General features: G+C 41.4%; 1 protein-coding gene across 4 annotated transcripts in view; it reads right to left on the minus strand.

Annotated features, from left to right (window-relative positions):
* Window positions 1-17,488, minus strand: part of MYO1B (myosin IB) — a 175,072-nt gene that overhangs the window by 22,453 nt on the left and 135,131 nt on the right. For all 4 annotated transcript variants that reach the window (XM_082690485.1, XM_082690486.1, XM_082690487.1 and 1 more), the window contains exons 14-20: window positions 15,088-15,192; window positions 12,403-12,465; window positions 8,911-9,111; window positions 7,531-7,757; window positions 4,916-5,116; window positions 3,323-3,416; window positions 2,341-2,490 (exon numbers count right to left, since the gene is read on the minus strand). In XM_082690485.1, the coding sequence (XP_082546611.1) occupies window positions 2,341-2,490; window positions 3,323-3,416; window positions 4,916-5,116; window positions 7,531-7,757; window positions 8,911-9,111; window positions 12,403-12,465; window positions 15,088-15,192 (1,041 nt within the window). The remainder of the gene's footprint in view (window positions 1-2,340; window positions 2,491-3,322; window positions 3,417-4,915; window positions 5,117-7,530; window positions 7,758-8,910; window positions 9,112-12,402; window positions 12,466-15,087; window positions 15,193-17,488) is intronic.

Here is a 17,488-nt window from a genome sequence, read left to right on the forward strand (position 1 = left end):
GGGGGGGGGGGAGACATGCCCTTCAGCACTCTAGACTGTATTTGGGAAGCTCAGAGGACACAGGGTGAACTTAACACATGAGCAGCAAAGCAAGAGAATGCCAGAGAAAAAGACCTTGGACAAGTCACCACCTTCTCTGGGTCTCCATTTCCTCATCTGTCAAATGAGGAGCTGGAAAACCACCCAGATTGCTCATGGAGGAATACTCCGTGTTGCAGAACAAACTACACCCACCATCTCTGACCATCACTTCTGACATCTACTTAGTACCTGTTCTCTTCTGAAATTCCTAAATGGCTTGAAAATAACTCTATCTCACTTTAAAACTCATCTCATAAAAAAACACAAACAAACAAACAAAAAACTCATCTCATAGACGCATTAAACAGAAAATGGATTTTAAAATAATCAACAAATGATGAAAATAGGCATGGAGAAGATGTTTGAGTTATCTGGTTGAGGAAAAATACTGAGTCTAATCACTGGCTTGGATAACATGCAGCTAACTGGTGGAGGTATTTAGCTCCAATTCTGAAGCAGATGTAATAAAATTAATATTTTCTCTGAAAGTTAGGCTATCATTTGTTTTTATTCTTCAAATCAATAGTCCTCGTAGCTCTCACCACTCTGATTTAATGATACGTTAACGTGGTGGCTCTTTTCATCGTCTGGAGATGCAACAGCTCCAGACAGGGAGGAAAGGTGCTGATGGCACCTACTCTTGGTTTGTTGCCTTGTCGGTTTCTTTTCAGCCTTCTGATGAAATGCCCCCTTCCTGAGGCCTTCCCTGACCATGCTGCCTAAATTTATATCCTAACTCCCTGCTCCTCTTTATCTCAGTAGTCTTGTTTCCTTCCTAGCACTGACTACAACCTGCAATTGTTCTGATTATTTACTTGTTTACACCCATATTGTGCCTCACTAGAGAGCAGCCCTAGGTCAGGAATGAGGCTGTTTTGCTCATGGTGCTCTCCCTAGAGCCCCGCAGAGCAGGTATTGCAAAAACATTGGTAGGATTCAAGATACAGAGGAATTCACTACACTTCCAAACTTGGATTTTCTTAATGATCTCAAAATGAATGATAAAAAGGGTCCTTGAGGACTGGCGGTTTCTCGATCCCCCTTTCTCTGGCAAATACAAAAGAGAGCATTATGAATCTGCAGAAAGGCCATTCTGGCACACAACGTGCCATTGTTATGTGCACAGAAGTGAACCCACCACAGCCCAGGGTGGTGACAACTGTCCTCTGCGCCTCTGCAGAACACAAGGAATGCATCTACCATGGTGCTCGACAGGTTCATATGACCATACCCATGCTAGTGGTCATACTCATTCAACTAGAGGAAGCAATTTTAAAGAAACTCTCTTAAAGATCAAGCAATTTTTTTCCTTTGGCTTAATCATTTAAGTAGCTCCTTAATTCCTCAAACTTGGACATATAATGCTAAGATGTACGACACGAGACTAGGTCAGCAACACTATGTCCTGGTTATACACTGCCTCCTAGTAAGACATTTCTGTAGGAGAAAAACAGAAAACCCTAAGGGAGATCTGACAGCAAATTCCATTCGTCTTCCAACTCACTCTCTAGAGCAAATGTGTAGAATGAGAAAACATTTGGGATTAGTGTTTTTATCTCTAAAATTCATTTGTGAGAACACAGCCTTGGTTGAAGCCAGCCTTAAGGCAAACCTCCAGGCTTCCATCAAACATGTACTCTTTCAGTGAGACATCTATAATCAAGTGAGAAAGAAAATCCCCAAAAGAAATTCCACGTCCATTAAGTAAACACACTTAATTTTTGAGTCTTTCCCCCTACTTAGTATGCTAGCTTTCTGAGGACTAAAGGAAACTCAACTCTCTCACCAAACCCAGAATTCTACTCAAACGTGGCATCAGTTTTCTGGAATGAAGCCATTTTCAGTGCGGCTACAATACATGGAGAACGGCCAATTATTCTAGAAGAGTGACCCTACCGTCTGAAGAGAGTTAAATGACACTGCCCCTTCCAATCTGATGAGCAATTTCAAGATTCCAGTCTCCCACGACAGGTAACTGTAGCAGTGGAAGGCAGCGTCGTGACACACTAAACCCGAGCTTTCAAGTGGTCCTGGGTGCAAACCTCATCTCTGCCACTTAGTGGCTGTGTGACCACGCGCAAGTTCCTTAACGACTCATGCTTCAGTTCCCGTGTCTTTAACAAGCGCCACAAGAGCACTTGTTCCATGAGGTTGCTGGGGAAACTGAATACGTAAATATGACACATATAGTTAAGTACATAACAAACATTTGCAAATGAGCATCATTATTACAGATTTTAAAAGGTCGGAGGCTCTTACCGCGTATCTCCTGTACCAGGCGGCTATCACGATTTGGCTTTTTCTCATTAGCAGGAAGTGTGTGCGGCATTTCCACCCCCGATAAATTTTCTGAATGAGAGTGGCCAAGTCCTCAAGACGCTGCTTCCTCAGGTCTTCTAGTTTGAATAACTAATAAGAAACGATAGATGGATGTATCAAAAGTCTACCAAAACTTCATGACATGCATGAAAGACATCCCCAGGAGGAAAAAAGTCATGATGCTAAGTTAGGCACACTGAGAAAAAAGATGAGTAATTGTCTTAATTACAGATGAAAGTAACAATAACCCTAAGAAGACAGATTTTGACGAAATCATACAAGATCCACTACTTACAACAGGATGACGCAGAATTTATGACAAATCAGAGAAGGGCTGCACTGGAAGCCCGCAATTCCCTTCCCACTCTCATGGGGACACAGCGACTGAGGGTACAGAGATGCTGACAATGCTTCTCTCTTGAATAATTCATTTTCCAGAGTCTTCAAATTTCCAAATTACCAAAGACACTGCTGCATTAATTATACTTCATGCCAGTCTACATTCATTTATGAGAAACATTCCCTTGGAGTTCCTACGTAGAACTTTAAGTGCCCTTAAAAATGTTTTCAATAGGAATGTTTACATGTACTTCGAATAGGGTTGTGTTTCCCAAAATTACTGCATAATTCAGCTATAATAAATATAGACTGAACTTACCCCCAATTCCTATGAATTAGGGAGATTATATCACCATTCCTTTAATAGTGTTGTACAATCTATCGGTTCAAAGACTCTGATGTTTCATAAAAAACACACACGTTCTTCTCCTGTCCCCTACTCTCTCATCCTCCTGGATGTCTGCAGAAAGACCAAGAATGTGCTCTCCTGGCTGCATCTTGGGTGACGTAATGAAGTTAAATATCCTATAAGGACTTGCCTATATGATTAAAAGTTCAGAGGCTCAAGCTTTTGGTTACATACTGTTCTTGGGTTCCGGATGAATATCTTTGATCTACCAAAGGAATATTCTTCCACAGGAATCTCTAATTCATTAAACAGAACCTCCACACCAGCCCTATAAAAATAAATAAAAACAATGAGCTTTCTGAGTTACAAAAAGAGGTTATCTTTAATCATGGTATTGGGTTCTCAACAGCATGAAAAATAGCTTGATTTCCAAGCTCCTTCAGTAGGCAGGCTTTTGTCAAAGATTCTTCAGACTGAACTCCACAAATTAAACCAAATCCAGTAACGCTAAAAGAATAAATTTGGGTTCAGAACTATGTAGTCTAAGAAAATATGGTATTAAAGCCAGTATCTTGATTTCATTAGCAGAGGCAATCTTTGTATCAAATATACCCATGACAAAGCACCAACCAGAACCAAGAGGGGTACAAGAAATTTACATCCATTTTGAACCCACTCAGTTAATTCTTGAAAATATTTTTAATATTGTGCTCGTGCCTCACAGCACAGGCAGAGCCCAAGAGATAATGCTAAAGGCCAGATCAACAGGGTGTGATGAAGCAGAGGCCATATGTAATGGGAGCAAGGCCTGTACTGGGCTCGGACTTCTCCAACCTGGACCCCCTTTCAACACCAATCTTTAGCCAAACTTCAACCCACCAATTTATGGACTAGATGTCAGGCAGGGAGTGAAGACATGTTCTCTGTATTATATGGTAAATACGGACTATAATACCCTGGCAATTAGCAGCGGGAACGGCACCCAGATCTGACATTATCTGGGTATTGAACTGTGCATCAGAGACCGTATCAGATATCTAAAGTTCATCTCCTTGTAATACAGGCTGAGTGTCTAACACTATCAATGCTCCCCTTCCAGGACAGGTCCAGTGAGAATGCGGAGGCAACAGCAAGACGGTGAGAACAAATCCCTAGTTCCTGCAAAGGCCTGTAAAACAGACATGCTGGCCTTCCTGTGCTCGTCAGGAGAGCCTCTACCACTTGCAGAGAAGGGCCAGCTTCTCGGACTGGTGAGAGCGGAACCGGACAGCCAAAGCCTGCCCTGTCTTCTGCAGCAGCCCTCCAGTGGCATGCGCGTTCTCTCTGCATGTGGAGAGCTCACAGGGGCGGCTCCACGCGCAGGCCCTGCAGCAGTCCCGCGCTCTATCTGGGACTAGATGGCAGAGTACGATTCGGGGAAGATGGGCCGAAAGCGGCCGGATCCGGACTCTGCCCGATTCTCCAGTCCAGCTTTATCAGCAGTAACATTGGCTCTGAGTCCTCCCTGCTCCTGCATCTGTTTCTTTAGTTGGCGCAGACCCAGGCAAAGAACAACACCCACACCCCCACTCGCGGTCAGTCTTTAAAATTTTTAAAAGTCCAAGTTACAAATGTGGATCTGATAAGCCCTGTTTGGAACTTACAATCGAGGCCTCTATAATCAATCAAGCATTAGCACAAAATGATACCCTGATGGAAGAGTGCCCAGCACAGAGGATGCATCCGACTTGTAGAGAATTCTGTTCTACTAACAGCATGTGAGGAAAATAGCATGGGATCTGCATGCTTTAAAACTTCATTATTAAATGTGATCAGTGAACTTCTTACCTTGCTGGTCCTTTCCAGTGAGGCCACGTTTGTTTACAAAGCATTTTGTATCTTTCTAGGCAGGGTTCATAGGCCTGCCTGAAGGCGTAGCCTGCCCTTCTCACTCGGACGTTCTCCAAAAGACCCAGGTACCTGATCTGATGACATACCAGAGCCTCGCTGAAGATGTGCGCTGCTTTTTTATCATTTGGTTTGATGCACCTAAAAAATTAGAGATTTTAGGTTTTCAACTCTGTCTCTTGTGGATAGATCTCTGTTTAACAAAGTAGCGTATATAATTATTTTGTAATAATTATTCTTCTTGGGACACCTAGTCACATCTTTTGAAATTATTTTCAACCATTTTACAGAAACCTGAAAATGAATATGACACACGTGTCAGTTAAGAAAGAATATACTAATACATCCAATAAAAACATGGATGAATAGCACTGACATTTTGTTGTTTGAAGTAAGTCTGACATAAAAGTACGTATTTTTAAATTCCATTTATAGGAAGTTCAAGAAAAACCTATGGTTAGAAATTGGTATGGCTGTTGCCTCTGGGGAGAGGTACACCTGGGACAGAGAAGGGGCACAAAGGAACCTTCGGGGATGATGGAAATGCTTTCTATCTTGGTCTGGATGGGGCTGCGCGCACATACACAAAACTTCAACAAGCTGTACAAAATTAAGATTCATATACTTGGCTGTACTGTACGAAATAACTCAATGAAACTATTAAAGACACTGCTGTCTCCCGACTGCCCCGTATCTCCCTCCTTTCCACCAGGACGGTTTGCTGCCCAAGGAATGACATTTCCTAGCCTCCTTGGCAAATAGGTATGGCCATGTGATCAGAAGTCTGGCCACTAGGATCACAACAGAATTAATATATGGCACTTCTCAGTGTGTCCCTTAAAAAGAAGGGACTTGTACTCCCCTTGTTCTTCTCCTACTAACTGCTGGCTGGTAATGTAGAGCCACACTAGAAAGCCATCCTTGACAATATGGATGAGGGGAAAACCTGGGAACCACAGAGCCACAAAACAGGAGAAGATGCTGGATTGGCCCTGAAGCCCTTGTACTTAGAAGTTACATAAGAAATAGGTAAGTCTTGTGGAAACCATTGTTATGCCTGGATCTTAGGGGTGCAATCTCTGTATCTTAATTAATACACTGTTAAACATTTATGGTTAAATCTGCCTACCTACAAGTATTAAATAAATCCTACACACATGTAATATGTGAACAATTAAGTCTTACCTAGTTTGACTGGTGTTTTTATGGTTCTCCTTTTACATTTACAGAAATAATGCCTACCCTTTGGCTTAAAAATAGACAGCTGGATCAGTGGGTCAGCCTAGTGAGTTGAGACCTGGACACTTACACGTGTGTCCAACTGATTTTCAATAAAGGCATCAAGATAACTGAATAAAAAAAAGATCTTTTTTCTTTTCAATATATGGTGCCAGAGCAACAGGGTATCTACATGGAAAAATACGGACCTTAATATGAAATCTGAAACTACAAAGACTTTAGAAAAAAATACAATATATTCACAAGGGGAATGAAGGAACATTCTGAGGTGATAGAATGTTCCTTAGTTGACCAGCGCTGGTGGTTGTCAAGTGAATAAAATGGTGAAAAAATAACTGAGCTGCTCACCTAGGATCTACACATATGACATCATATAAATTGTTATTAAATGAAAACTTTTATTAAAAGTCCACTTAATTGAGAATAACAAAAGCAACTGACCACAGAAAGTTTCCTGGTTTTTTTTTTTTTTTTCCTTTTTTGAAGGTAGGATCTTTACCTACTGTATGTTCCAACCTGACTGCAATCAAACCAGGGAGTTTTGACTGTTTATATTCATTACTAATATAAGCATTAAGTGAACAAACCACAAAATAATGTTCTTCCCATAAGGCTCCTCACAACTGTATTTCCAAAGACAGTTATGGAAGGGATGTGTGGGTGTGTGTGCACTATAGGAAACCTGACCTGTTAGACACACCCCCCCCATTATCTAGTTCACCAAATACACACACTGAAAACTCCAATCCTCATTGGTCTTTACTGAATCTTGAGATCTAAGGTACCTGGAAACAGGGAAAAAAGACCAGATGCTTCTGAAGGAATTCTTTCTGTTGCTTTGAAAAATTTTAGATTGTTTTGGGAGTCCTTCCTTTCTCCAAATCTGTAAAGTCTCACAGGGAAGAAAGATGTATTATCTAACACGAAAGTTGTAACTAAAGCCCCACTTGCTTTAATGCTGTACTCTAAGTTGATGTAACAAGATGAGTCCTATAGAAGAGTTTTCTGCAAAACCTTTACCAGAAAAATGCTTATGTTTCTGAACATGGCAGAAACAAAGATAGAAAAAGTGAAAAACCCTATGTGCCAACAATGCAATTTCACACCCCCACTCTGTTTTAAAATTCCTTGCTTGAAGGGGTGGGAGGGGCACTGGAGTATTTTTAAGCAAACCCAAGAGACCACATTACCCAACGGGAAGAACTTGGGTTATTCTCCATGGGGGCTATACTCAGATTTAGGCCAACAGGGAAATGGTCTTCCTTGAACGGACCTTCCCAATGAACCTGTCAAAGAATTTCATGCGCCAGAAATACCTAATGTAGTTGGGGTTCTTGGTCTGGAGGTTTTTCATCAGTGTGGCCACAGACGCCTTGAACTGAGAGCCTGCTGTGGGAGGCCTTTTCAGGTTGATCTTGGCGGGGTTCCCTTCAGGAAACAAAGACTTGATGAGGGTGTGGCCAGCCTTCCACATGGCTTGGGACAGGTCTCGATAGAGAAGATCATTGTTCTTGTCAACAAATCCTTCCACCTGGTACAGCACCTGTGAGCAGCACACGAAACAGCTGATGCATCACACAACCCTGGAAGTAGTCCGCGACGATCCACAACGCAGCCTCTTCTTTCTCCATCAAGCCACCCCCCAACCCCGCACAGCAGTCACACTCCTAATACGGAATTAGTCTCCAAGTTTAAATTCCATCTGCCTAAATCACAGAAGAGTTCAAAATAAATTCTATTATGCTTCAGGATTTGCAAGAATAAACTCCAAAAATACTATCATAACATTTTCAAAGGATTTTAGGCTTTTTTGGTGTTGGAGCATATTTTTGAGGTTTTACTTTTCTTTCTTTTCTTTTTTTTTTTTAGTTCACAGGTACCAATTCTAGTCTGCTGAAAAGAAGACAGAAGAAAAGAGATGGCACTGATATTTTCAGACACCATAAGCGGGCAGATAAACTGACCAGAAAAAGTATCTTTTAATAACATAAGCTAAGGAAAAAAATATAGAAGTACCAAGTTTCAACTTTTTGAAATTAACAGAAATTCAGATATTATATACTTAATTTTTACTAAATATATAATTAAGAATGTCTTTCTCTTTGGCATTTGCAACCTTACGTAAAAGAAAGGAGGCATTAACCTCAACTGATACTCTTTGACGACTCTAAAAATCAAGCTATAGTCAAAACTGGTTTTATCTTTATAGATCTCAGGTGACATAAAATTAATCTCCTCAAATATTAAGCAAATTACTAAGTTTTTCTTTTAAAGTTAGGTATTTTCCCCACTGTTGTTCCAAAATCTCAATCTAAGAATTCAGTTTTTGCTAAGTGATCTGTGCTTATAAAATCTTACTGTCAGTCTTTAGTGACTCCTGATTTTTACTAGCAAATCTCCTTTTATTTGTGCCAACAGACCTATTTTTATAGGATAACGGAGAGCCTGGAAACAATAAAATTGATTTTTAAGATACATTCTCACTCTTTCATTAAGTGCACTGGGTTTCCCTTTCAGCTCTCAGGTAGGATTAAGCTCAGCGTGATCCAGATTCTATTTCTATTGGACAATTACTGATTCTGTGATTTTGGCAACTCATCCTCACAAGTTGGCCCTGGTCCAAAGGCCACCCCTGAGGCACGGCCTCCTCAAGGGCAGGACTGCAGGCCCACTGGGTGCCCGCGGCTCCCCCGCACCTTGCCAGCGTAGTGCTGAATTCTGAAACAGCTGTGGGGCAGGGATGTGTCGTTGAGAAACCTGGAGCTCTTGCTCATCCTGCTCTCAAAGTGCTGGTGGGTGGCGCAGACTTGGTTGAGCTTCTCCAAGAAGGTCTCGTCGGTGACCGTGCCAGGCCTCAGGCACTCCTCATCCAGCATGGCCAGGATCCCGTTTGTGTTCTGAGAGAAAGGAAGTACAAAGGGTTTCCTTCCTTCCTCACCGTATTGTTTAAATAATGATTCCTAATTACACCGTCAAACACAATTAACTTAGTCACCAGAAAATTCTGCTCAGTTACAACAAAAAGCAGAGAATCAAAACCAGTCACAAAAAGCCACAAAAGCCAACCCCCTTCCGCGGTCCCAGGTGTGCGTGCCTGCTGGGGGGAGGAGGAGTCACTGTCAGTCTCCCTCCCCCACTCGGCCCCCACAGAACGGGACTTGGAAGTCACCTCAGCTACCTCGGCGGGCTGATGACTGAAATTCACATTGTTCAAAAAAGGCATATCAGACCTCATATTCCAAACACACTCAAACCCAAATCTAAACGTCAGAAACCAAAGGTGACAATGCAATGTCTATGACATGTGGTCATAAATCACAAAGCATAGTCTTCTAAAGCCATTACTGGATTCATAGCTTGAGAAGGAAATTGGGTTCAGATGTTTTCAGATTGTTCCTGTATTCAAAATACAGTTTATTTTCTAGTGTTAAAAAAAAAAAAGTGATTCGGAATCACGGTGATCGAGCTGTTTCAAGAATATCTGTTTAGAATAAAATTCTTCCACATAAAATTTCGAAACGAATGTTGAACACAAGTGAGAATCATATTTATCCCTAGAGCAGTCAGCCCAGCTAAACTGAATCAAAAATCCGGAATCTTCTACTTTGCTAAATTAAGCCCGCTGTTCCCCTGATGGCTCCTATGGGGCCCATACGTCTCCATTCCAAAGAGAACAATCCACTCTACCCACCACCAACCCCACCCACTTCCACCAGGCCAAAGCTCCCGGTTCCTTTCCCCTTCTCCTCACAAGGCCGTGACATCCTCTGACCAGCATTTGCTCATTCCACACAAAACCCCAGGGGAAGTGTGGACTCAGGAATCAAGTGTGTTCACGAGAGCCCCAGAGTAAACAGCATTGTTAGGTAACGTTGGAAGGAAACCCTTCCTTTATGTACCCAGGCACCCGTGAACCCGAGTTTCTTCAGTCATGTATGCAAGGGGATTTGGGGCTGAGATCATCTAGTTAAATGAAGTGCATTACCATGGTTCTCTCTGTTTTTCCTTCTTGAAAGGAAACAATTAAGTTCAATGTTATATTTATGAAGGAAAAAGAAGTCGGGACTTCTGAAAGTTAAAGTTCTCACAGCAAATTACTTTAGTCACAAACTACAAGGAAAAAATTTTCAGTAAATTCACTGATTTTTTCCTGCATATTAGATTAGAGTTTTGAATTGCTTTAGGTGGAATGTTAGCATTCACTTTCCAACACTGTTCAAATATTTCAAAACAAAGTTTATTTATTAATAGAAAAACAGTCACACTTCAGAATATTCGATCTAATGTTCTATTTAACTCTAGGTGCAGTTCAGGAATATATTAAGAACTGAAGGAAGAGACACCAGCTGCTTACATCATGTCCGAAGGGTCTTGTTACAGATGAACAGAAAGTGACTTGCGGGACACGTAGGGCCTGTGATTCTATTTCAGCACTAACGAACACTACCACTGACAGCTAAAAAGACTGTAGGACAATAAAGTCTACTCATTGTTTAAAATAAGTTTCAATAACTTTGATATCGAAGCCAAAAGTGTGAGTAATCTTAAACATTAAAAAAGGGTTTCCAGGTTTTCACATACAAATCAATCTTCCTGCAACCAATTCAATTTATAATAAGCTACAGACTACTACGTAAAAACAAAATATTTAGTACCCTTTTGGAATCTAAGACTTATCTAGTAATTTATCATACTTTAAGCCTTTTCACATATATACAGATGTAGCTAGTCACCTGAAAATTCCCATGGCCCTTGGCCACCTGCAAAGTCTCACACACACACACACACACACACACACACATCCCCCACACAGTTGTCTGAACCAAGGCTGGGTCTATACTGGAGCCACTCCTGGGGTCCCACTTAGCTCAGCTCCCGTGACAGTCCCTTTACCTCCTTATCTTAACTCGAAGAGCATGTTTGTTTTTCTTTATTTACTTAGTTAAAAATGTTTTCTAGCTTTACTAAGATACAAATGACATAGAACACTGTGGAATTTTAAGGTGTACAAGGATACACTTGTATACTGCAAAATGATTACTGCCATACATAGCCCTAGTCAACACCTCTACCATGTCACACGGTTACCACTTCTTTTTGCAATGAGAACATTTAAGACCTTTTCTCCTATTTTCAAATATATAATACGGCACTGTTAACTGAAATCACCAAGCTATACATTAAATCCCTACAACTTCTTCATCTTGTAACTACCCTTTGATTGACCACTCCCCAACCCCCACCCAAAGCCCTAGCAACTACCATTCTATTGTTTCTTTGGCTTTTTTAGCTTCCACATATAAGTGATATCACGAGGCATTTGTCTTTCTCTGCCTAACTTATTTCACTTAGCATAATGCCCTCAAGGTCCATCTGTTTTGTCACAAATGGCAGGATTTCCTTCCTTCTTATGGCTGGATAATATCCATTGTATATATACACCACAACTTCTTTATCCGTCCATCCAAGTCGGACAGTTAGGTTGTTTCCATATCTTGCATATTGCGACTAATGCTGCAATTAACATGGGAGTAAAGACATCTTTTCAAGATCCTGATTCTGTTTCCTTTGCATACATATACCCAGAAGTGGAACTGCTGGATAACACAACAGCTCTGTTTTTAATTTTTTGAGGGATCTCCATGCTGCTTTCTATTATGGCTGCACTAATTTACACTCCCACCCATCAAGCACAAAGGTTCCTTTTCTTCCACATCCTCAGCGTTGATTGTCTTTTTGATAGTAACCACTGAATAGTGTATTAGGAGGTTAATGGAATTTTAGAAACGAAATGGGTATCTGCTTTGGCAAAGATGTTTCTTCTGAGCCTCTGCTGACCAGTGCTCATACTCCCAGGAGCCACAGGCTGGACCTAGGCCGCCCCTCGCAGCGAGAACAGTGGCCGAGGGCATGGCATCTGAATGCCTGGCATGGGCTCTGTGATATGGCCATGGGCTGAGCACCAGAAACCCCAGCCAAGTATCAAAACATCCAGCTGTCTATGTGTGTGCTGGAGAACTGTGTCTGGTCTCTGATGGCTATAATACCGTCTCCAGAACTCCACAGTTTGGTAAGAAAAAGTGTCAAAATAGCAAAAATGCTACAGCCTAACATTGAAGGCTGTGAGACCATTTTAAGTGGGAAATTATTATTAAGCAATTTTTTAGGAAACTGTACCCAATACTCACATTTTCTATGAGATCGCAAATGATAGCATTATTGAAGTAGTCAATGTGTGTCCATTCTATGCCCTGAGAGACAAAAGAGAACAAATCAGATTCCGTATGAGGAGACCACACGCCACCACCAATAAAACAGCCACTGCGCCATTCCGCACGCTTCACGTCCTCTCTGAATATGTCCTTTGTAAAAATCAGTGCTGCGACATGTCCTCTTCCGGTTCCCAAAACTTCCTTGACTTCAGCGGTCTCCCACTGACATGGTGTGACTGAAGTGCGTGCCCTTGACCTGCTCTGAGGCCGCCTCCCATTCCACTCTCCGTCTGTGGCAATTTCCCATGCACTTCGTCGGCCCCGCGCCAAACATTTACTCAACAGGCCCTTGGGTCAATATTACTTTGTGTATATTTACAATGTTTATAAGGAAGTAAGTCAGAACTTGATCCCAGGAATCCAAGGCCCACATTTTTTCTGTTCTTAATTTGTAATCACAAGGAAAAAAATAAATTTTAGAGTCAAGCCCATGTTGCAGGGCAGTTGACTATTTCAAATGTAAAAATATCCCACAAAATATTTAATATAAGACAAAATATTTCCAACATAAAGACAGACACGAAAATCGACCCACTGCTTCTGATGCTAGTTACAAAGCCAAACGTGCGAGGCTGTCATCATTCTGCGTCTATTTACACACTGTCCTTAAGTGTAAACATTTATTTTTCTTCCAAGGGGAATTTAATTCATACAGCAAGCTAAGGAATCTTCCTTACCTTAGACGTGTTTTGGACAATCTGTACCAACTGTTTTAAGTTACAGATCAAAGTTCGGTCAATCTCTTTATGATGAGAAGACAGAAGAGAATGAATCTGGCTTTTAGGATGTTTACGTTAAAAATGGTGCCAGCCAAGTATGAAATGTTTCTAAAGCATGGTGATCATTCTAAAAGGATGATGAAGTATTTATGATCTAGCTTTCGAGTACATGGGTTATTTTAAGACACTGAGGATAACAATCACATTAGAAAATTCTGTACTGAAGCAAAAATAAATAAATAAATAAATAAATAAATAAATAGGATTTGGTGTCTTCAATGATTTATAACACTATAGAAAATAAAGAAATATAGGCAATACCATTATTAAAATATTAAAACAAATGAAACAAAAATCTAATATAGAAACAATACAATAATTCCTCCCTTTGTTTGAAATAATTTTATACTCAAACAGTATTTAAAAAATGAAAGGGTAAAAACCACATATGGTTTTATAATTAAGGATGAAACTTTATAAACATTACTTGTGATTATTTTCAAATTACATTAAGTGAGAGAATCCACACAAAGCACTAGTACAACACCTGGCAATACAGTAAGGACTCAACAAATATTACCTGTTTTTATTATAAAATTTTAAAAATCAATGCTTTTTAAGATTGAACAAAGTCTTCAAATACTTTCAAATTTATACAGTGACACTGACTTTTTGGGTGTACAGTTCTCCTAAGTTTGGGCAAAAGCATCGTGTCCTGTAACCACCACAGCCAGCCAAAACCCCCTCATGCTGCCCCTGTGCAGTCATACTTTATTCACGGCTCCCAACACTGGGCCACGACCGATTCTGTCTCTGCCGCCTGCCTCTTCTCGAACAATGTACCAGGGAACCCTGTAGCATGCGGACTTGCGGACCGGCTTCCTTCAGTCAGCACGCTGCGTCTGGGAGTCTTTCACCTTACTGTGCTTACCAACTGCTTGCTCCTTTTTTCTTCTTGAGCAGTGGACTATTTTATTTTCTTCTTTCATTTGTAATGTTTTATTCTGGAGTAACCAAGATTAATAATCTTCAGATAAGCCCTTGATCAAGTATTTATTAGTTTAAAAAAAAAACTTCTTTCGAGTATAGCTGAAAAATTGTGTTTCTCAGGGGTACAGCGCAGTGATTCATTCAACTTCTCCGAACCGTAGCTGTGCCCACAAGGGCAGCTCCCGTCTGTCACCACGCGACACGCTTACTGTCCCACTGACGGGATTCCCTGTGCTGCGCCCTCCACTCCTGTGACCGGCTCGTTCCATAACCGGAAGCCTGTAGCTCTCCTTCTCCTTCACCCGTTTGCCCACTCTCTAGCCCGCTTCTCTCTGGCAACCATCAGTCTGTTCCCTGTGTTTATGGGTCTGATTCTGCCTTTTGTGCATTCATCTTGTTTTGTGTTTTAGATTCCACATGAGTGAAATCACATGATATTAGTCTTTCTCAGTCTGCCTTATTTCATTTAGTGTAAAACCCTCTAGGTCTAACCATGTTGTTGCAAATGGTGATTGTTCCTTTCTAATCGCTGAGTGGTGGGCCCTGGTATGGATATACCACTGCTGCTGGCTCATTCTTCTGACTCATTTTCTTTTTTTTAATATGCTATTATTTTATATCATTGCATTACAATCCACTAAGACTCAAGCCAGTCAATGGATACTTACTGAGAACCTACTGCGTGCCAGGCACTGTTCTAGGCATAAGCAGCAGAGCAGCAAAGATAATCCCAGTTAGCTTAGATGTCGAAACAAACGAACTTGTAAAAGATACAACACGATTAAACTTAGATAAATCTGATTTTAGAATCCTGTTTATATCGGCTTCTGAATTCACAATTTGTATGATGAGTACAAAAGGAACTTTAAAAAAAAATGTCTGGTGACATTACCTCCCGTACGTACTCCTCCTGCTCTTCTTTCAGGGTCAGTTCGATGAAGATCTGCTGCAGCTTCTCGTTACAGTAATTGATGATGAACTGCTCGAAGCTGTTGTCCTACGGAGAGAAAAACAAAGGCAGCCTCACAGACCGTGCCGTCAGCTCTCCCACGGCAGTGACACCCAAGCGTCTCAGTCCACAAGAAACACACACACACACACACACACACACACACGTCGTCTTGCAGGTTTCACCGAGGCCCAGCACACATGGGCGTGCACGCTGCAGGCACTCGAGAAATGGTTCATGAGTCAGGTGGGTGAATGAAGTACACACAAGTTATGCAGTGTTGGGAAAGATGAAGATTTTTAGCTGACAGAGAAGCACCCCACACACAGTTAAAAAATAAAAAAAACAGTTTCCCCTAAAGGATCTGAAAAGGTACAATGAGATTTATAATCTCTGTCACCCAAGTTCGCAATCTGCCATTCTCAGGTGAAACTCTGCAGCTCGAGAGAGTCTTCCTCACCTGACCTCTTGCCCCCCCAGCCAGGGTCTGCATCCTCACTCTGACTCTGAGACACCAGCACTTTCTAAAAATCACACTATATGTACATGCATGTGGGCCGAGGTATACGGTTACACTGATTAGTTTCCGTCCTGTCTCCCTAGACGGGCAAGGGCTGACCACGGGCCTCTTCTGCACACCAGTGGAAGCCCGTGCCCCGTACAGCACGGTGCACCTAGCAAGTTTTCCACGTGACTTGTGGGTGAATAAACATCAAAGTGCCTAAAAAAACAGAGATTCAAGGGAATCAGCACATCAAAATCATTTCCCTAGTGAGCAACTCTTCTCAGAAGGCTCCCGTATTTATCGCTTGTCTGGTCCTCAGGAGCTTCTCCTTCCTACTGGAGTTACTCCCACCAGCTCTGACGGAAGAGCCATACCTGAGTCCTCTCTGGGCCACCCACAGAGCTTCATGTGTCACAACACATACCGAAGGGAAAAAAATTGCATGTCTGTTGAAGGAGTACATGCCACCAGGAGCCACACCATCCGGGAAGAGGTAGATCTGGTGGTAAGACATGTTATTTTCACCTCTATCGTCTGTCTTTGTGGAGCGGAGATGGTGGCCATGGAAGCAAGGGACACACAACCCCACCGCTGATAAACCTGACTTCCTCCTACCGAGGCAGCCAGTCAGTCCTGGCCCTAATGAGCCACGAGCATCCCAGTGGGAAACTGAAGCTTGCGGTTTCTCCTGAATACACAGAGCAACTGGCCTTCCAATCTCTCCATAAATGATGGAAGCAAAAAAGTCACAGAGCTTTTTGAAAGCTGAACTTTCAAAATCAACTTTGCTCCTATGTAGGACAAATTTTAAAATGAGACTTACGATGCAGTATCTGACTACATTCTTTCCTGGAATTCAGCTACGGGTTTCCTATCACCAATGATGAACTCATTAATCAGGGAGAACTTTTAACTCTAAGCCATGAATGACACGTACACACTGTCACTGGCTAATCTTCTAATGTGAAGTCTGGTCAAAGAGTTTTGTTTTCTGTTTTTTTTTTTTGTTTTTAATCATGAAGGTTTTTACTAAGAACACATTTATTTTCAATACTTTCAACAAACAGTCTGAGACACAGTACTCATTTTCATATAAAGTTTAAAAACCTCTGTGCTCCAATCTTTAGACCTTAACCATGTTGATTAGAAGCTGATGTCCATCTAGCCTAGATGCCTTATTACGATTCTGATCAGAAGGCCATTTCTCTACAAAGAAGGCTGGTGTTCCTTATAATATTACTACTCCAAAATAAACTTATAAATAAAATTAAAGTTTTGATGGTTTATTTAACAGTTAAAATCCCTTCTGTTATTTAATAAGCCTATGTTCATGGAGCTATTTAAACAAAATTATGCTAAATCTTCAAATGGTAACTAATGACGAGAGGCAAGAGGAGAAGTGTCCTTGGGCACGTGACACGGCTATGAGCTGCTGGAGGTGCGCTTTGCAACATGACTGTGAAATGCACACAAGCGGGTTAGAAATCAGAGGCAAAGCTTCACAATAACAACACAGCTTCAGGGGTAAGTCAGACCCAAACGAGATTTCCCCTCCACATGTAAAAGTTCCTGTATGAACTCTCTATTCCGTATCTGCACAGTTAATCAATGGCCATTTACTGCAAAATCCACACAGCTGGAGAAGCCGTTAACACAGGCGCATGCAGGAGACTGTCACTGCAAACATTTCATACTTACTGCATTCTGGCGCAAAAAGGGACAGATTACACAAAATGCAGTCAGTTCTTAATTTGCAATAAACCTCTAAAAGTAAATGCTTATTGATGGTTATTCACTGGTGCAAATTATAGATTTTACCATCAGGCTATGTTTCTATTG

Source organism: Mustela nivalis (genome assembly GCF_964662115.1).
Source record: "Mustela nivalis genome assembly, chromosome: 11".
NCBI classification, from domain to species: domain Eukaryota; kingdom Metazoa; phylum Chordata; class Mammalia; order Carnivora; family Mustelidae; genus Mustela; species Mustela nivalis.